General features: G+C 54.5%; 1 protein-coding gene across 1 annotated transcript; it reads right to left on the bottom strand.

Annotated features, from left to right (window-relative positions):
- Positions 1–7,853: 7,853 nt before the first annotated feature.
- On the bottom strand, positions 7,854–19,706 carry IL10RA (interleukin 10 receptor subunit alpha). The gene is made up of 7 exons (XM_075548778.1): positions 19,640–19,706; positions 17,240–17,360; positions 16,270–16,460; positions 14,529–14,695; positions 13,653–13,800; positions 11,972–12,093; positions 7,854–9,214 (listed from the first exon to the last, which is right to left on the bottom strand). Exons 1-7 carry the CDS (start codon positions 19,704–19,706, stop codon positions 8,303–8,305), a joined length of 1,728 nt encoding a protein of 575 aa, XP_075404893.1. The 3' UTR covers positions 7,854–8,302.
- Between the last annotated feature and the right edge of the window lie 1,218 nt (positions 19,707–20,924).

The following is a 20,924-nucleotide window of genomic DNA, read 5'->3' as shown; positions in this document are numbered from 1 at the left end:
GTTCTCTGTGGTCCCTTGCACCTCCAGGAACTACTCAGGAAATGTTGAATGATTACTCACCTTCTTTAGGACATCCTGGGCTTTGCTTCACCACTTTTCCAACCCATTTTTCAGAAAACCCAAACTTCTGAATTTTTCTCCCACCTCAACCTCATGAGCAAAGTCATCGACAGTTCTGAATACAGGATGCTCACGGAAGGGGATCTTGTCTACTGTGTCCTGACTAGGAAACTAAAAGCAGGGGGGCCCCGTGGGGAAGGGGTGCGTCTTGATTTTAGGTTCTCTTCAAGTCTTGTCTTCATAGTCGTTTTTTTTCTTTATGTTACTATAACAGAAATACCACAAGGGGGTGGCTTAAACGAACAGAAATTTATTTTCTCACAGTCTAGGAGGCTAGAAGGTCAAAATTAACACCCTGACTCCAAGGCAAGGCTTCCTCTGTCTGCTCTGGAGGGAAGCCCTGGTATCCCTTCTCTGGCATTCTTCCTGGACACCCTTGGAGATCTCCGCAGGGCTGGTGTGCTGCTGGACCTCACCTGCTCTCTTATTTGTCAAAACTGATTGGTTTATGACACACCAAACATGGATACAACTCATTAACATAATGGAGGGAACCCTATTTCCAGATTAGATTATATTCACGGGTAGAGGGGTTAAGATTTACAACATATACTTGGGGGGCGGGGGCGGGGACACAATTCAAACCATACAAGGACCCTGCTCCATGCCAGTGGCAATGGAGGGGGCTAAGTGACCGAATTCAGGAGGCCAGAGTCTATGGTATCCGTTTTTCTGCCACCGGTATCCGAGGACCTTAAAGTGGGAGCAGGTGTGCATAGCCTTCATATCTCTTTAAAAAATACTTAGTGATCAAAACTCATTTCTAAGCAGTGATGTTTGCGCAGATCTGAATCAAAACAGGAAGCCAGTGGCCTGGTGAATTGTCACATTTGGGGACCAAATGTGAAAATATCCTGCCGGCCCAGAGTGTCAACAGACCTGAAAAACAGCAGCTGGGGCAGCGCTGGAGGCAAGGCCACCGTGGATCCCACGTCTCTTGGCGTTTTACCTGCAGAACCATGGTCTCGGCATCCCAAGGTCTAGGATGAGTTTTCTCACATTCAAACAGCAGTCACTAGGGGAGAAGGGCCTGAAAAAATGTCTCAGGTTCTTTGCTCTTGAACTTGCAAGCTCTGGGACCCCGTCTCATGGTGAGGCTGGTTCAGGGTCTGGGAAAGGAGGGCCTGCTCCGGGTAAGTGCTCCGTGGATGTTCCTTGAAGCGTTGAAGGATTGCACTGTGGAGTGTTTTCCTACTTGCTTCCCAACTACATCCCTTTACGTTGGTATGCTTTGGGTTGAGTCTGTACTAAGCATTGTAGAGTGGGGACAGCAGAGGAAGGAACAATGATGGTGTTGTTTGACTAAATAAAAGAGATGCAAGCCTGATCAATGAAATGGAGAATCGTTTTGTGGAGAGCCTGCTTTCCTGTGGTCTCAGTCTAAGGCCTCTTGGGGTCTGTCAGTCTCGGTCACCATTGCCGCTATGCTCATCCTGTTTGGATGCTGTCCTCCAATTTCTTTGAGATACTTTCCCCCGTGAGAAAATCCACTTAAGTACTTGTTCATTTCGTCCTAAGAATTTACAGAGTCCCTAACACTAAGTACCAAGCTTTGGTTGGCCCTTGGGATACGGCGATGGATCAAAAGGAATTCTTTCTCTGAAAGAGCTCACAGGGAAATGACAACGGAATACGGTACATTCAGTGACAGCACTATGTCCAGGGAATTATGGGAGAAATCAGGCTGAGGATTACTCTCGCCACTTGACACAGGAGAAAACTGAGGTCTGGAGTTGACACGACAAACTCGTGTCAAGGGAACAGATAGGGAAGGGACTAAGAAGAGTGAGCTAAAACCCAAACCTCCTGAGGACCATTCAAGTGTAACATTATTTCAGCTTCCTGGCTCCACCATGTCTTCCTGTTGTTCTTGGAGTATTAATAGCACACAGCAACTGTGGTGGACTGAATGGACTGCCAGACACTCTCTCAGTGTGTGTGTCAGCCTGGGTAGACTAGAGAAACAAATTCATAGACACTCGTGTGTATAAGAAACAGCTTTATATAAAGAGTAATTTTATATTAAGAAAACATCCCAGCCTAGTTCATATCAAGTCATTAAGTCTGATATTAGCCCATATGTCCTATACCAGTCTATAAATTCCTCTTCGGACTCACGCAACACATGCATTGGCGCTGAATACAGGAAGATCATAAAGCAGTGGTTGGAGAGTCTTGTGGATCCAGTGGTGGCGGAGCATCTGAGCGCTGGTGTGGCCCCTCCAGCTCCAGGGCTCTGGTTCCATCAGTAGCTCCATGTGGCTTGTCAACAAGAATGTCAAGCAGACAGTGTGTTCCACTTCCAGGGAGGAAGACAGGAGTTCCCAGAATCCTCAGGAGAAGGCCATGCCCACACAGAGGCCTGATTGGCTATAGTCTGATTGACAGGCAAGAGTCCACCCCTTTGCTCAAGTGTGAAAGCCCTTTTCCCAGTCCATTGCAGCATACTTACTAGTGCTTGTTCTACTACATCTGCTGTCTCTGCCTCCGATTTGAATGGCAGACTTGGTGCTTATAATGCCTGCAACAGAACCTTATTAATGAGTCTCTTGAATACCACTTAACCATAACTTAATACCTCACAAGTTTCACTGTTCTCTTTCAACCAAATTCAGTCCAACCAAAGTGCATTGAGCATCCAGTAGGTATCTGGCACTGGGCTCAGCAGAGGGGGCACCAAAGGTGGATATCACACTTACTCTTCATTCTTCGGAAGCAATAATCCTGGATACTAAAATGCTAGGCAGGGTAGGTTCCCTATTAGATGCATGTGCAGAATCTGAGTGATCCAGAAACACTTCACGGGGCATGATGGTTAGGTGTGCGGCATAAAGGGAAAAGAGGAAGTTTAGGTTGGTTCTTCGGGCTTTTTGTGGGGATGGGGCAGGACCTGGCAGTGCTTTGTTTTGCTGTTCGTAAGGTCACTGTGTTAGGCCGGGTGGACTAGAGAAACACATACGTGCAAGAAAGAGTTTTACGTCAAGAAGTAGTTATGTAGCAGGAAAACACCCCAGTTCATGCCAACCCAAGCCTGTAAGTCTTGTACTAATCTGAAAGTCCCTCTTCAGACTCACACAGCCACATCCAACGGAGGTGGTGGCATCACAGGGCTCACCCAGGTGTGGCTTGTTGGCATGAAGTTGAAGAGAGAGAGAGAGAGAGAGAGAGAAATGGGACCAGCCTCCAGAGAAAGGTCATTGACAGACCAAACTCAGCCCATATCTTCTTACAGGTGCCAAGTTGGCACCCAAACACCAAACTATACATTGCAATGGATTCAATGGCACCTCATGACAGCAGCAACAATGTAGGGTTTGGGCCTGACCTGCTGGGCGAGTGGAGTGCTACTGGTTCCGGTGGGGTGGGGGACAGGAGGAGGAGGAACCGTGCGGGGAAATCCAGAGCTCGCCGTAAGACTTGGTGCTTTTGAGATACGTTAGACAAAGGCGCTGAGGCGAGTTGCGGGGTGGGCGGGGTGTGAATCTGGTTGGAGATTTGGAAGCCCTCGAGGAGACGCTATCATCCAGGCAGCCGTGGAGATAGTAGGACTGCTTTTCCTGGACTCTATGGCAAATCACCAAGTTATCTCCTGGAGGTGTGCAGCTCAGGCTTGAGCGCCTGTCAGCATCAAGCCCCACTTGGGAACTAGCCCCCGAGCTTTAGGGTTGCAGAGTGATCGCCCCCCCCCAGGTGATTCTGATGCAGGGCATAAATATGTGTAGATACTACTTTGAGATATTCTGTCCTCGGGGATAAGTAGACAGATGTCACGGCATTCCGGAGAATATTGGTCCTCTCCAGGCCTTCACCTGCGCCAGGCCTTCCTTCCCTGTGAAGGGTGGGGGGTGGGGGGGTGGCATCTGGAGGTAGGTAGCATCCATACCCTGGGTCTTTGCTGATCATGCTGCAGAGCAAAGCTGGTTCACCAATCACTTCAGAGCCCACCAGCCAGCTCGGCTTCACGGATAAGTCACTCAAAGGGAGGCCTCAGCTGTACCCTTGGTGAAGGGCTGCCAATGTCTAAGGGACAGAGCCCAAGGCTTTCACTTCTAAATGCCCAGCCCTGGCCCAGTACCAAGCCTCCCCCGCTGCCGCTGCCGAGGGTCTGGTTCCTCGTGTCCAAGCCAGAACCTGCCACCTTGGGACGCCTGTGTCTCCCTCCACGTGCACACGCACCTTGTTTCATGTCCAGGTTTGAAAATGATGACCGCTTCGGAGTCCTCTTCCTCGCCCCTCTTCTACTACAGCCTGCCCCTTAGTTCTGGCGAGTCTTCCTCAAAATGCCACTGAGTGAGTCCCTTCCTGTTCCGCTGCCCTTAACCTGAATGCACATCATGTAAGCCTCCCCCCAGGGTCTCTGCCTCCTGCCTTGCCCCTGGAGTGAAATAACACTTTCTCTCATGGTACCTCTCACGGTACTTGCGATCATGCATTTGTTTGTGCATTTCTTGGCTTGCTTTTTCTCTCATCACCACGTAGCACACTCCACAAGGCTATGCCCATTTTGCTCACCACCCTGAGCCCAGGCTGATCCCTGTGGCTGGCACCGAGTAGGTGTTCAATAACGTGTTTGCCTGAAGGCTGACGTGACCAGTGCCTCCGGTATCTGTGGCTCTCCCTCCTCTAGTGATTGGCTCATGTTTTACCAGCAGCATCTTCTACATGGGCTTCTTCCGTGTCCACCTCTCCTTGTTGGCGGTGCTCATTGGGTCCCACCTCCCTTTTGAATGCCGGTTGGGAGCTGTTTGAAGTTCAGCGCCAGCCCATCGGGAGCAAAGGTCATTGATAAAAAGGCAGAGAATCTAAAAGTGTGGGTTTGCCCCAATAAAAACCTCCAGGCCCATGAGCACGACAGGAAGTATGAGTCAAAACTTCCAGGAACCTACTGTTCCCAAAGTGGGACCTTGATAAAATCAGCCTTCACCGTTTGAACCTGCCTCGCATACTTACCAATATTCAGCCCAGACAGGTGTGAGCCCACAGCTCCCCCTTTCAGGTGCTCACCTGATGAGTTCAGAGCCCTTACACCTGGGAGTAGTGCAGCATGGGTAGGGCAGGGCTGTGGGTGAGATTCCACCTTGCTTAGGGGTCGGGGGCATTGTATGTGTTGTGTGTGTGTTGAGAGAGAGAGAAAGAATAAGCGAGGGAGTGAAGGAGTGGGTAGGAACAGAGGTTGGGATATCTGGGGAAGACAAGGCCAATTCTTTGACCACAGCTATTTATGGTAAACTGAAAACCAAGTACGGTAGAATTTCTTGGGCAACCAACACCGGCCAAGTTTCTCTCTTCTTAACCAAGAGGAAGCTCCGTTTGCTCAGGGAAACGTAGAACTACATAGTCTTCAGACTGGAAAAGCCCTTCGTGGCTCAACTTCTGAATCATCAAGGCCTTCTAGCGGGGACTTAGAACCAAATTCCCTACAAGTCTGGAAGTGTCTCACCCACCCTGCTTGGACAAACTCTCTTGATTCCTCCTGTAACCCTGGCTGGTAAGAGAAGTTCTCCTAAAGCCACGGCGAACTATCTCAGATTGGAGGGCGTCACACTCTTGTGGAAGATGCAACGGATGTTTCCATGACCTCGGTGGAGCCCTGTGATGCTCCTCCTGAGAAAGAGGGACCCCAGGGCCCTGACTAGCTATCTGCTGGTCAAGTTGTTCTCCTCCTCGTCTGTTCCAGCGGTATCTGCTCCGGGTCCTTCACCCAATCCTGCCTCCAGTGTCCTCCCCTAGGGGAGAGCCACTTCCAGCACCTCATTTCCAGGAGAAAAGGCTGGCCCCTGAGCCTGTTCCCACCCTTGACGAGAAAGTCAACATGGCAAGGGTCAGAGCAGGTCCACAGTCGTGGGCCTGGTGGAGTTTTCTGCAGGTGAAGGTAGGCGGAGGGGGGGGGGGGAGAGTACTTTCCCAGAAACAGGGTTTTTCTTAGAGTGGAAGAGGGAGAGGCAGTGCAGATGATGACACAGGGGAGAGCTGAGGGGTTCCCAGTCCCCGCCTCTGGGTTCCAGGCTGGGACAGAGTGGAGTGGGTGGTGATCTAGGTCACTGGCCGGCCAGGCTGGGGTTTGCTCAGCCCACTGGGCTGAACTCTGAATGATTCAAGGCCCGTGTGGCTTTTCATGGAAGGAGCTGGTGCCTTTAGGAGAGAACAAAGCTGGCTCTCACCCTTCAGAGAAACACCCTTTGGAAGCCCACCTGGGCCCCAGGGAGAAGGAAGTGGGCTCCAATCGTCGGAGGTTATGCACGAGGCCGCCGCTTCCTTTGCAGCATTCTGCAAGAACCCATCCACACACTCCTTATCTCGCTTTTCACAGTTTCTACGAAAAGCGGCTCACTTCCCTTCTCAGCCCTGATGGCGAGGACAGCGTTGGAACTCATGACATGCCCCACGAGGCGCTCTCATCCCTGTGGGACCCGGGACTAACCTTCGAGAGGACGGGTGACTTGCCCAAGGTCACAGACCCACACACGTTGGCCCCGGGTTTGTCAAGTCCTTGGTCTTGCTCCTCTCCCACCCCCTAGTCACTGTCACGCCCAGTGACTGCTCCAGAATCTCTCATCAGAAAGTAAGCTGATCGGTGCCACACAATCCCTGCGTCCTGACAATTTATTGGGGGGCGAAGGGGGGATACACTGTGCTCAAGCACACTCACACCCAACTTTCTCATGAACCGGGCAAGTCGGGTTGGTGCCAGTATTACAGATGTTCCCGCTGGGGCTCAAAGAGGAAAGGTGACTTGCCCCAACGCACATGGCGGCCGCCGTGGAGTTTGAAGTAGCGCGTGGTCCTGTTGCGTCTTCAATAAATAAATGACCGAAATAAATACGTAAACCTTTCAGGGGACCCTGAGGAACCTCCCCTCAAGAATTTCAGAGGTCAGTTCTCAGACTGTACCATAGAGTTTTGTGGCGGAGGGGGCGAGACCTTGCCGGGACAGAGAATCACAAGACCACGCCAGGCCCTGCCGCCTCTCCCAGATGCCATGCCCCTGGCTGTGAACTGAGTTTGCTTTCGAACGGATTCTAAGCTGACGACGGGCAGTAGGGTCCACCCCTGCCCATGCTGGACCCCTGGGCACAAGTGGCTCTCCTGCTATGTGGCCCAGACTTCTGTGGAAGAAGCCACACAGACATGGTCGTACAGTTCACATCCTTCCAGCTGGGGGCCCCACGGCATTGGGATGTCACCCAGGGACCAGCTTGGTAACCCCAGGCATGGCAGGAGACCTGGAGACTGCATCCTTATTTCAGAGGGGAAACTGGGGCCCACTGAGACCTAGCTGGCCCCAGGTCATCCTACAGACCAGTGGGGCTCCCTGTCCCCGGGGATAAAGCTGGGTGTCAGCAGTACACAAAGGGGGAGGTCCCACCTCCGACCCGAGGGAGTGTGACCAATACAATCAATCAGGGCTCTTCTGGGGAGTCAGCCAGGTGGCGAAGGTGCAGATGGTGAATGCCCTGGCCACTGTGGGGGCCCTGGGGGCTGCTGTACTTTCTGGGAAGTGTATGTGTAGGGGGGTAGTGTCTGGAGGCAGAAGGACTGCTGAGAGCCAGGAGCCCCATTCTGGCCTGTCACATCATGCCCCGGAATCTCCTCAGTACTGTGCAGACGGATTGGCTGACCCAGGCAGACACATACCTGAAGGTCTTTCAGGGACGACCTCTCTGCTGGCATCAGCTGCCTCCTGTTTCCGGCTGGAGCTGGAAGCCCAGAGGTCTCCCCGCCTTGTCCTCCAGCCTGTGGGGGCCCAGGCCCCTGGGCGAGGCCCGGGTGCAAGCTGACTTCAGCCTGACGGCCTCCCCACAAATCCAGAAAACCCCAGGCAGGCCATTCTCGCCGAGGCAGCAGAGTCCCAAGGGGGAAGGGGGCCTCTGCTCGGGTCCCCTCCTCAGGCCAGAGTCCCTCCGTGAGCGCTACTCCAGCCGAACAGACCAATGCCACCGCCTGCCCGGCTCCAGTCCCACCAGGTCGCCTCTGCTCGTGGGCAACGTGGGGTGGGTTCTTACGAGGGCTGGCACTGCTGGTTTTCAGGTAAGTGCCCAGCCTGGCCTTACATTTCACCTCTGATCTCCCGGGGACGCCGGCTCCTCTGTCGCCTCCTCCCCGCCAGAGGGCCATCTTTGTCCAGGGTGACCCAGGGGCGAAGCACACATGACTGAAGTCCAGAGTGTTCCCTTAGCCGGGGTCACTCATTCCTATGGAGGCTGGAGATCAGCGGCAGGGCCACCAGGTCTGAGTCAAAGCTGCCCAGGAGGTTCCCTGGGGTCACCACACAGTCCGGGGGAGCCAGATCCGGGAGAACAAAGCTCCAGTGAGAGGGTCCCAGGGCGCCACAGGTGGTCAAGTCCAGGAGTGGGCACTCCTCGGTCGGTTGGTCCCACTGTCCAGCTGGGGTCCCTGAGAGGAGAGCCACTCCTGGGGGGTCCTGTTTCATATAGCCTCTGGCCAGGGCTGGAGGAGGCCACCCTGCCTCAGCATCCAGGCATGTCGGGAGCTTGGGGCCCAGGGTGTCTGTTGAGGAGGCTTCTCCGCTGAGGCAGCCGGCACTGCCTACCTTCTCCTCTGTGCCTTCTGGCTGCTTCAGGTAGCCTCGGCACACCACGGCAGCCGGGCCTTCGTCTCCAGGTAGCTCAGGCTGTGGGGTGCTGACCTTGCTCAAGGCCGAGCTGCCCAGTGTGTCCCCAGGCGGCTTTGCAGAGTGGTGGACGAGGCCAATGCCACTGTCGTCTTGGTCCTGCCTGTCCGCATGCAGCTCCCAGCCAGGCTCTGGGCTGGTGCTTACTCTGGGCTCCTGCAGGCAGATGCCACTGTCTGTGCTGTCGCCACTGCCCCCCGTGCAGCCGTTCTCCAGCCCTGTGGGCTCCCCCTGTCCCGTGGCCTCACCAGCCAGGGAGGGGGCTGTAGAGAGGAGAAACTGGGGCTCTTCAGTCTGCAGGGACGGCTTGCCACTGCCAAAGCCACTGTCGGTGCTGCCGCGCAGTTCAGAGTGCCGTAGCTCTGAGGACACCTTCGAGAAGCCCTCCTCGTCCAGGTGGTAGATGATGTCCAGGACCTGGGGGTTGGGGGGCTGGCTGAAGGGGACAGGCTTTTTGAAGACCTAAGGAGGAGAGACGAGTGAGAGGGGTGGGAGGATCACGTGGTCGCGTGCAGGCACCCAGCCCCATGCAAGGTCACAGCCATGGCTAAGAGGCAGCTCACAGGATTCTGCTTGGGGAAAAAAGTGGGGGGCTGCAGATCACGGGTCACACGGAGACATGTCTCCCTTTAAGAATCAGTTTTCAAAAAACAAAATCTGTTTTCCTCCTAATTCAGTTCTCAGTTTGGGTCAGGCCAGGTAGACTGACAGGTGGGGTGAAAGCCTGCTGGGGATGGGGGACCTCTCAGCTCTTCCAGCCCGAGAGCAGGCCAGGCCCTTCTAGAAGACATCAAGTTAGTTTTTAAAACCATGACCCAAAGCAAGAGATACCTTTTACATGCTCCCAACCCCAACTCACTGCCATCGATGCTGACTCGCGGCGATCCCACAGGACAGCGGAACATCTCCCTGTGGGTTTCCAAGATGGGAACTCTTTATGGGAGCGGAAAGCCTCGCCTTGCTCTCTTGGAGCAGCTGGTGGCTTTGAACTGCTGACTTTGCCATTAGCACCCCAACGCATAATCCACTACACTACCAGGGCTCCTACATTTTACATAATAACTTACACACACGAGAGGATTTTTGGATATTGGGGGGAGAAACCCATTACCTTTCCACCCCACTTCTCCAGGAACTTTTTGAAGTCCCCTAGTAGGGGTATGCGTGTGTACAAAATTGAGATCCATTTCTTAAAATAATATTTACCCCCAAATGAACACACTCCCATCAAGTCCACCCCAACTTGGTCCAACTGCCCCTGTGGGTTTCCAAGGCTATAACTCTTCATGGGGGTAGAAAGCCTGTCTTTCTCCCTTGGAGTGGTTCTGAACTGCTGACCTTGTGGTACGCACCCAACTCCCACTGCCATCCAGTCGCCTCCCACTCAGAGACACCCGGTAGATTAGAGAGGAGGGCCTCCAGGGTTGTGTATCTTTCTGCCCCAGCTGTCTTCTTGTCCCTGTGCCCCAGCCACTCTGGTGACTTTCTTCCCTGAGAACAGTGCTGTCTCAGGACCTTTGCATGGGCTGTGGCTTCCACCCTTCTCTCCACACGGGCTTGGCTGTGCCCTCCTCCGGGTTCAGGTCTCAGCCCAGAGAGCTCGTCCTCCCTCTCCACCCTTTCCACATGAACTTAGCTGACTTCTTCTTAGCACTGGCTTTGTGGAAACTCGCTTTTGCCCCCCCCCCTTGTTGTGCCCCCATAAAGACGCACAGTCTTGGAAGCGCTATGGGAAGTCTTAAAACAGCTCAGCAGTAGTGGGAGGGGCATATGAACCCTGGAGGAGACAAAACTCCCAGGACAGCTCCGTTCTGTGACCCCGACCTCCAGAAGGGACAGAACAAGAAGTGTTGGCCACCTTCCAGGGGACTTTTGCACGTCTGTCTGTTCACTGAGCTTGGTATCCAAGTGAGCAGTTCGCACGTGGACTGCCTCACAGAGCTGTCACCAAACTCCGGGGGAGCAGGGGCCGCACGGATCAGATTCTTCCCTGACAACATTTCGCATGCAGGAGGCGCTCAGCACTTGCTTGACTGTTCACTCTTTCTAGATGTCTTCCCTGAACCTTAACTTCAAATCTCCCCATCCTGCCTAGCAGGACCTCTCTTCCTCCACTCCCTCTGCTCTCTAGAGATCTCCCTCGGTCTCCCCTGCCGAGGGCAGGCTGCATGCATGTTTAAACCACCACTACCCATAGCTCTCGTGGGCGCAGGGCAGCCTCAAAGCACGTGTTACACAGGCCAGGGTACATGCTCTCGGGACTGAATATCCCCAGCACAGAGAGGACAGAGCGCAGATCTCGTTTACACAGGGGAAGAACCGTAACAGTCCCTGAGGGATCTCTACTTACTTCTCTCCTGGAAATGGGAGCATGGTTCCTGTGTTACTGGACAAAACCCTACCTGGGCCAGGTAGGCCCCCCACTGTCTCGTCATTTCAGCCTCTGTGTGTCTCTCCTTAGATTGCTGAGAGAGCTCAGGGGCTCTGTGGAGGCGCCCTGCCCACCCCTGAGTTTCCCTGGGGCTCCTGCTTCTCTGGCTGAGCTGGGTGCTCTCCAGCCAGGTCCTGAACCATCACACCCCAGGGACAGGCTGAGGTTTGGAAAATGGGGCTCAGCTCTTGCCTAGTGAGTTTGGAGGCCTGCTGTCCAGGGGTGCAGCATTTGTCAGCATTGTCATAGCTGGAGGAAACTCAAGACCCTCACCCTGTCTAGGAATCCCACCTGTCCGGAATCACGCCCCCCCCTGGCCCCATCAGCACCCCTAGGGCACCACTTACAACCTCCTGTTCTCTTTTTCCTCAGCCACTCAGGGCCTGGGGTCCAACCCAACCCACTCTCCCTGGCTGTGTGACCTAATGCATGGAGCAATCTCCCTGTGCCTCAGTCTCCTCATTCATAAGAGGAGAATCATCACTGTACCTATCCCATAGTCATGAATGCACAGGGGCTAATCCAGGGCCCACTATTAGAGCAACAACAATGTGGAGTGGGGAGGTCTGGGATTCTTCAGCCCAAGTCTTATCCAGTCCACCAGCAAGAGACACTCTCAAGAAGGGAATTTGTGTTTATGTCCTCGCTCTCTGCCCACGGTGCCCGGTGAAGCCAATGGCGAGGGTGGGGGGAGCTGTCGGAGTGGGTGGGCTTTCCCCAGGGCTCCCTGCTTAGTGGGACCTTGGTGTGGTTGGGAAGGATGGACAGTAGCCAACTGTGACACTCACCAGGACAGTGGGCAGCTTTCCCGGACGCCGCACGTACAGGTGGAGGGCCAGGCAGTAGGCCACGATTCCACAGAGGAGCAGCACAGTGACGGAGGCGATGCTGAGGATGGGCGGGGTGAGATCTGGAGGCCCAGAAAAACGCGTTGGTGACCTGGCATTGTGGGACTCACCAGACTGTTCCCAGGGGCTCCCCCGCCACTCTCAGGAACCACCGAATGAGTCTCCAACCCCTGCCCTCAAGGTGAGCCTCATCCGACACGGTGGCTCTGTTTCTAGGCCTCTGCAAACCACTCACATGACACCACCAGGAGCAAGGAGCCCAATGCCACCGCAGTTCAGCAAAGAGGTTTTGGGGGCAGCCAGACCTGGGTTTAAATCCCAGCTTCACCACGTATGAGCTGTGGGCCTGGGGGCTAGATACTTAGCCTCCCCGTGTCTCATTTTCCTTGTCCATACAAGGGGAATAAAAATGACTATTTTAATTATAAATAAAAATAGTATTATATATTATATTATATTTATTGTCAATAAACATGAAAGTCGTCATTTTTATTCCCACCTGATCAGATGGTTGGAAAGGAACAATGATAGTAGTTAGAAAGTCACACGAACTTCGCTTCTTTCACTTGCGCCTCATAATAACCTTATGCTGTAAGTACAAGGTGCGGGTGGGGGGGGGGCTCCAAAATATTTGCAGAAAAAAGGGGCTGGAAAGTCAACGGAAGACTTTCCACAGACTTTGTGGAGCACCTGTTAGAGAACCGACTACTCTGTCGCCATCTGTACAGATGAGGGGCCTGATGCACAGAGGGGCTGAGCACCGTGCCGAGTGGGTTGGAACCCAAAGCTGGCCAACGAGCTCTGATATCCATGAAGCACGAAAGCCAATGTGCCAGTGCAGGGAGGAACAGCTCCTTCAAGCTGCCTGCCACACAGGGAGCGCCTCCATCTGTCACCGGGCTCCCACAACAGGGGGCTCGAGAAGGTGCTCCCCACACTGGAAGTTACTGGCAAAAGGCAAGGCCTTTCAGAGAGCTTTCCACAGGGTCTGGCTGGTGCTTGACCCAAGTCGACCTGAGGGACTGATCAGGGATTTCTCTGTGCAGGCTCTGTCCCCAGCAGGTGGTAAGGCTCTCTCCTGCCCTCACCACCCCAGGGCTGTGAGTCGGAGGGGCTTGGAGCGGCTCAGTCCTGCTTCCTGCAGTGTGCGATGGGTCTGTGTGGCCTGGGCAGAGCAGCAAACAGGAACTACTGTCTGAGGGCCACCTTGGGGTGGGGGGGGGGCTTTCTGGGATGCACAGCTGTGCTCACGTGAGAGGCCCACGGAACCAGGCGACCTCAGCTGCCACTGCCCAACTCCTCACGGGGACCCTCAATCACTGTCATTGAGTCAGTACCGACTCATAGCAACCCTATAGGACAGGGCAAAACTGCTCCTGTGGGCTTCGGAGACTGAGTCTTCATGGGAGCAGAAAGCCTTGTTTGTCTCCCTCCGAGGGGACCTAAGAAGTTGCTTCTGCATCTCACTCCCCTAACTCTAAAAGGGGCTAAGAGGGGCTACATGGTGAAGAGTGCCTTGCGCCCCCCTGGCCCCAGCAGCCCTGACTGATGCTTTCCTGGGTTGTGGGAGGTCCTTTTGCCCCCCACCCCCACGCCACCCTGACCCCCTGGTCGGACTTACACTGCCTGCTGAGGGTGATGCACGTCTCCTCGGACCACACACCCTGATTTATTCGGGACTTGATGGCTGGCTTCACCTTGACACAGAACTCTCCCACGTCTCCAGAGGTCGGGATGCTGAAGTGTTCACTGGGGATCTTGTTTGTGGACTGAAATGCAGACAGTATCATAGGCACAGTGCCCTGGTTTCGAGGCACCGTGGCAGGGCAAGCTGAAGCTATGGGCTTCTAGATTGATCCCCCAGCCCCGCCCCAGCAACTCCCACCTTCTGCTCCTACAATCACCAATGCAATGTGCTGTGTGTTGAAAGAGAAAAGGGTGTGTTTTCTAGACGTTGGGGCCTTTTCAGAAGGGCTGGAATTCACTGAGATGGAGAAGAGAGAAAGTAGGTGGAGTTTGTGGATAACACGCACACACACACGCATGCACACACATCAAACTCACTGCCATGCAGTGATCTCCGACCCTTAGCAGCCCTGTAGAACTGCCTCTGCAGGTTTCTGAAACTGTATTTCTTGACAGGAGTAGAAAGCCTCCTCAAAGCTGGTGGTTTGGTTTCAAACTGTTGACCTTGTGGGTAGCAGCCCACTGTGTTTCCACTATGTCACCAGGGCTCCCATTTCCTCATCTCTAAAACGAATCAAATGTCTACCTGCAAGGGAACCAGCACTGATAGCTACAAAGTGGCTTACAGGGTGCCCAGCCCCTAGCAGGCACTCTTAGGACCGCAGAGTGGAAGGCTCGGCTCATTCCCACACACCCCTCCATCCATCAGCTGACCCCCATCCCAATCCTGGACCTCTCTCAACTCTGCCAGCAAAGACCCCCCCCCTGCACTTCCAGCCCAGGAGACAGGGGCACCCAGGGAGCGGCTTACCGTGTAATTCGCAGGCACCTTGCGAATAGCGATCTCATACTCTTCGAAGATATTGACTTGTTTGTACATTTCATTTTGGGGCGCTATCATCGGCTTGGGGGGCTGGATTGTCACCAGGATGGAGCCGCTGCGTGTCTCCAGTTTCACACTGTCCACCGTCAGAGTCACTGAGAGGGAGGGGGACACCATTAGGCCTGCAGGCTGTGGAAGGCTTCCACCCGCCCACATGCCTCTTCTCCAGAGGGCAGCTGCGTCCACTCTGAGTCTTGGGCCAGATGGTTTCCAACCCAACGGTATAAAAAGACTTCCTGGAACACGTGTTAAGAAATACTAGCACCAGAAGGAGTGGCTGTCTAGAGATAATGAATGATGTGTGGGTTTTTCAGGGGATGTAGGGGTAGGAACTCGGGAGATGGGGCCGGTGAGGGGATTTCAAGAGCAAACAATGAATTCAGGGGTGGGGTGGAGAGGGAACTCATTGTAAAAGCGATTTAAACACAGGGAAGAAATGTTCCAAAATTGATTGTAGTGATGACTGTACATTTATTCTTGACATGATTAGACTATTAAATTGTATGATATGGAATCATGTGCCAATTAAATTATTTTTTTTAAATACTAGTGCCCCAGGCCCACTCAAGACACAGTGGATCTGACCGTCTGAGACTGGGCCCTGGCAGCACGTTTAAAATACACTCCCTATGGCATAGGCTGTTAGCCCATTGGGCACGAGCCTGCAGACAGGCACCTGGGAGTCCCTGGCTTCCTCCGACCTTCAGCTCATACGTCTGTCCCTTCAGAGCAAGTTCTACACACACACACACACAAACACACACAAACACACACACACACACACACACACCACCAAGCTCACTGTCGTCCAGTTGATCCCATCTCACAGTGACCCTAAAGGGCAGGGTAAAACTGCCCCTGTGGGCTTCTCATATTGTATACTTCATGGGAGTAGAAAGCTTGATCTTTCTCCCTCAGAGGGGCTGGTGATGCAAACTTTGCCATAAGCAGCCCAGGCATAACCCATGACCCCACACAAACCAGACCAGTTGTTGCCAAGGCAATGCCTGCCCATGGTGAGCCCATGGGTCTCCAAGTAGAACTTCCCGGGCAGGGTTTTCTTTTATGGAAGTGGATCTCCAAGCCTGTCTTCTGAGGTGTGGCTGGGACGTTCAGACTGCCCGGCATCAGTGATTGAGCACAAACTGTTTGGGGACCTTCCCATAGAGCATGCTCAACCCCAGGGGGAGGCATGGAAGAAGCCCGTTGCGGTTGGGGCTACCCATTTGTCTTACCCCGCAGAGAGAGACCCCTTGCTTTTCTTCCATAGAGGCTCTGCTGCAGTGCCTCAGCCCGACCCTGGAAGGTCATCCCTAAAGGAAGGGACTGGATCCTAAATTCTGTCCACTGCTTCCTGCCTTCTGCGGTGCAAAGCGGAGCGCTTGGGGACTCACTTCCTCTTCCCCAGCCCTTTAGCCCCCGGGGTGGCCCTGGTGACTCAGCCTGCAGGCCCCCCCTGACCCCCAACCTCTCTTCTGTAGAATAAGCAACTTTAGTTCCTTTTTAAACCCCCCATGGCTCTGGCTACTCTCATCTATACTTTTTCCAAAGAACTGTCCTCTCTAGTGCAGACCGCGAGGCTCCCAGGCCGGAAGCTTGGTAACCATGAGACAAGAAGGCTGAAAGGGGCCCCGACTGCCATGTTCTAGGCTAAGGGGAGAAAGGGTACCATCGTCCATGGTGAAGCGAGTGTTGGATGAGGTCCAGTTGGAGCACCTGCTGCCATCCACTGCCCGGACTTTGACCAGGTAACCGGCGGTTTCAAGGTGGTACAGGTCTAAGGTGTGCTCAGTGAGGTCACAGGACTGGGCCAGGATCTGGGTACAGGCGGGGATGGGCTCCCATCTCAGCTCTCCATATCTGTAAACACACTCCAGTGAGGGGAAGAAGAGGGACTTGTGCTCCAACCTAACCACTCTCAGAGGGAAACAAGAGACTAGAGGCAGACGCTGGCCCAGACCTCAGGCCTCTTTGCTAGGAGTTCTCCCAGACCTGTGCCAGTTTCTCCGTGGCCCAAACACCGGGATACCAGATTATGATTGGTTCACGGCCTAGCTCCTCCTCCAGGAAGACTTGCCACCCCTGACAACACAGCCTAATTTTGCTTTGCCTTGGTGGCACAGTGGTTGCACATTGCATGCTAACTGCAAGGTCAGCAGTTCAAAACCACCAGCGGCTCCTCAGGAGAAAAATGAGGCTTTCTACTCGGGTACGGAGTTACAGTCTCGGAAGCTCAAGGAGCAGTTCTGTCCTGCCCTGTGGAGTCGATATGAGTTAGCATTGACTTGATGGCAGTGAATTTTACCTTGGTTTCTTTTTAATGACTCCAAAGATACTTGCCATTGTTACAGCTGCCCGAGCCTCCAACTAGGTTGTAGGCATTTTCCCTGTTTTTCATTGAGATGAAAAAGCCTGGAGGGCAAAGACCCTCAACCTTGACCCTTCAACTCTGAGCACCCAGAGTCCCTCTGGGCACATCACAAGGTTCATTGAGTGGGTTAATTGACAGAGATAAGCCAGGGTCCCTTCAGGTGTCACTTCAACAGGAAGACTCTGGGTGTCTTCCCTGAGCCCGAGGGCAACAGGGCTGGGTCCACCACTCCCTCCTTCCTGCCTCTGCCCCTCCTCTTTGTCCTCACCTCTTCAGCTCCACTTCATAGCTGGTGCTTGGGGACTCCTTCAGGATGGGTGTCCAGTGGAGGACGTGGTGGAAGAACTCTGCTGTGAACCACACAGACGAAGGACTGGGCAGCTCGGTCCCTGGGGGGAAGAGTGCCAGCCGTCAGCCCGTCTACACGATGGTGGGGGGCCAGGAGGAGAACTTTACTACGAGGACTCCTGGCGGTGTAGTGGTTACACATCAGGCTGCTCCCCACAATGTTCGCCGTTTGAAACCCCCAGTTGTTCCTGGGGGGTGGGGGGGGGAGGATGAGGCTTGCTACTCCCGGAGAGCTGCCATCTTAGAAACCCACACAGGGGCAGCTATCCTGGCCTACGGGGTCCCCACGAGTCAGAATTGAGTTGGTGGCCGTGAGTGTGGGTTTGGTTGGTTGGTTTGTTTCACTATGAGCCGATCACTGTGCTAGGTGTGTTTCAGTTAGCACAACAGCCCGATAAGGTGAGCATTCACTCCATGTCTCCCCAAGAAAAATAAGCGGCTCTGAGAGGTTAAGTGCTAGGCCCAAGGCCAGTCTATTCGTAAAAGGCAAGAGGGGGGACTTGAATCCACCTGTGTCTGGTCCTACAGCTGGTGTGGCACCCTGCAGCACTGGCGAAGGCTCTCTGCAACTAGAGTTGACTAGGAGGAGCTGAACTGGGTCCAATGAACCCCAGGGAAAAGGCAGAGGCTGAGGGCTAAGGTACATCAGCCAGGAGGTCTCAGACGACCTGGCTGGTCCATTCCCCGTCCCTGCTCCAGCTCCAGCTCCAGGGCTGGCCCCAGCCTCAAGCCACCTCTCTGGATACACAGCTTGCTTAATGACATCTGTCTCTTTCCCCTCTTGGCTCTCCTGGGCTACCCTAAGCCAAGTGCTATCCCTTAGCTCTGAGAAAACCTTTTTTCTCTAGCCTGATGCCCATCTCAGTCTGTGAGCACAGACGGTCTGAGCCAGCTCTGGCTCCTGATGGACCTAAGGCTGCTTCCACACAGAAACAGCCCAATTCCCCATCTCCAGCCCCCCATTACCATTCACTTGAGTGAGACAAATGACAACCTTGCTAAACCCGTCCCTTCATTTGTAAGAGTGCCACCAAAGGGCTTCCTTGAAGAGCCTGGGGATGGTAGTGTGCACAGTCCACCCTGTGTCCCCTCCCTCAACCTTTCATCCCTCAGATCGACAGCCCCCCAGCTCCTGGTTCCCTCCATCTCTAGCCTCTCTGGATCTCCAGAACATGTCTGAGCACCACCACCACCACCCCGTCCCCCCCACCCCCACCACCCTCGCTCCGCGACACTGTTTTTAGAAAACATTTCTGTCCCAGCCTCTTGCTTTCATCCTGAGCTTATCTTCCATCCTTGGTCTTAATTTCAAAACATTAAACGGAAAGTGAGAAAGGCCGCCCATCTATGTGGTGGTTTGGATTTGCACGTCAACTCTGCTCTCGGTCATGTGAGCGTGGCTACGTGTTTTCTTGGCTGTGGAAGCAGTTCCAGTCTCTGCTGCGCCCTGGCTCTTTCATTCTCTGTAAGGGTTTATTCTTCTCAAGGGGCTAAACTGTCCCTGGAGAGAGGGCACATGGTGAGCCTGAACTGAGGGGCTCGGGTGCGGGAGGGGCAGTGGGATGAGCTGGTGGAGTAGAAATGGTCAGCCGGAATGGCTGCTGGGACTAGGGGACAAGGTAGGAGCTGTGGTGTGTGTGTGTGTGTGTGTGTGTGTCTGTGTGTGTGTGTGTGAGAGAGAGAGAGAGACAGAGAGAGAGAGACAGAGAGAGAGAGAGAGAGAGAGAAGTTAATAATAACTGATGAATGGGTGAGGGGGGGTGGAGTGGATGAGGATTGAGCTCATGGATCAACAAGTGAACCTATCTCGAGAACTAGAACAAAACAGCTACAGAAAAACGTATGGCTTGTCCTAAGCAGAGTGTTCAGTGAGCTGGAGCAGGTTCGTTTCTCTTTACCACCAACACACATGCACACACGCGCAGAGCGCACACATCAAACTCAGCCTCTCCAAGTTCACCAAAGGCGAGTCAGGGCAGCGGTCTCTTGAATGCAGGTCCGCGGCAAAGAGAGGAACCCAGGGAGAGGATGCAACGGGCGCCCCTGTGGTTACGTGCCGGGAGAAAGACGGGACTTTCTACTCCCCTAAAGAGTTACAGTCTCGAAACCCCACAGGGACAGTTCTTCCCGGCCCTACAGGGTCCTAAGAGTCGGCACCGTGAGGTTTGCGTTTTGAGTCCCCAGAGGGCCAGCCAGGAGGGCTGTACTACGGGACGGGACGCGGAGCTTTAGCGTGGTGACCGAGGCGAGCTAGCTGGAGCGAGCGGGGGCCACGTCTGGCCGCCCCATCAGCTGGGCGGCGCGGAGCCGCCATCCTTACCGTGCGCGGCCGAGCAGAGGCGCAGAGTCCAGAGGGCCCCCAGCGAGGCGAGGAGGCGCGGCAGCATCCTAGGCGCGCACCATCGCGGCCGCCAGGACCAGCTCCTCCCGCGGACACCGAACCTTCTGCCAGGCCACACGCCCCGCCCCGCCCGGCTGACGTCGTGGGGGCGGGCCTCGTGACGCCCCGCCCCCGGGCCACCCGGAGGGGCCTGGGTTCTGCTGGTGTGGGTGCAGGTGGCCTGGAGCCCTTTTCCTACCCCTGTGCTTGCCAAAAAGCCCACTCGCTTCCCTGGAGTCAACTCCTACTCAACGCAGCCCTGTAGTGCAGGGAAGAGCTGCTCCCTAGGGTGTCGGAGACTTCTCCCTCCCTGCAAGCCACTGGTGGATTTGAACTGCAGCCTTTAGGTTAGCAGCCCACGCCTAACCCACTGCGTCCCAGGGCTCCCGTGCTTTGCAGTCCCAGAGCCCCGCGGTTGGTTTGTGTGGGCGGGCAGAGGGTGGGGGAGGTGGAGAGGGGCCGCTCGCCCTTTGGGGTGCAGAAAGTATCAGGACTGATTTTACCTGCTGGGACGGTGGGGGGAGGGATGGGAATGGGAGTGGGCGTTCTGGTTGGGGTTGCAACTGCGGTCCTGCTGTCAGCGCTCCTGGGGTCTGGGAAAGCTACTTCTTGCAGCTCCAACCTCCAGGGGAGGCGGGGCAGCGTGTTAGAAGGAGCCAGTACTCACTTGGTACTCAGTACGGGGGTCGGGGTGGGAGTGGGGTGGGGGGGGTGGCTTCAGAAAATTCCCATCATCTTTGAATTCAAATTTTCCACCAGCTTTCTAAGGTCTGCTATGTAGGGGGAGGGAGGAGACTGTGCTCAGCTAATGATAGATTGGGGGGTCTCCTGCTTGGCCGAATCTTTTTGGAGGAAGAGGTGCCCATGAAGTCATTTATGGCTTTTGAGCTTCCTCTGCTGGCTTGGAACCTCACTTTTGAGGCTAATTTACATTGCCGCGGACTAGGGAGCACGTGAGCCCCTGTCCATCACTCAAACTCTGGGCGGCTGGCCTCATCACAGATTTCACCAAGGATGTAAGGGCATAAAAGTAAAACTGTCTCAATTTTTGATGGAGGACATATGTGCCTGGTGCTGTGTGTGTGCGCTCAGATGGATTTTCTGTGGGAGTGTGCTTACCTGGGATTGGAGGAGATCATGGAGATTTGATGAGATTGTTTTGCCAGGGCTTTATCTGTGCCTGGTTGTGTGTGTGTGTGTGTGTGTGTGTGTGTGTGTGTGTGTG

Source organism: Tenrec ecaudatus, chromosome 4, assembly GCF_050624435.1.
Source record: "Tenrec ecaudatus isolate mTenEca1 chromosome 4, mTenEca1.hap1, whole genome shotgun sequence".
Classification (NCBI taxonomy): Eukaryota; Metazoa; Chordata; class Mammalia; order Afrosoricida; family Tenrecidae; genus Tenrec; species Tenrec ecaudatus.
The sequence above is the reverse complement of the archived record's forward strand: the minus strand, read 5'-3'. Positions and strand labels throughout refer to the sequence as shown.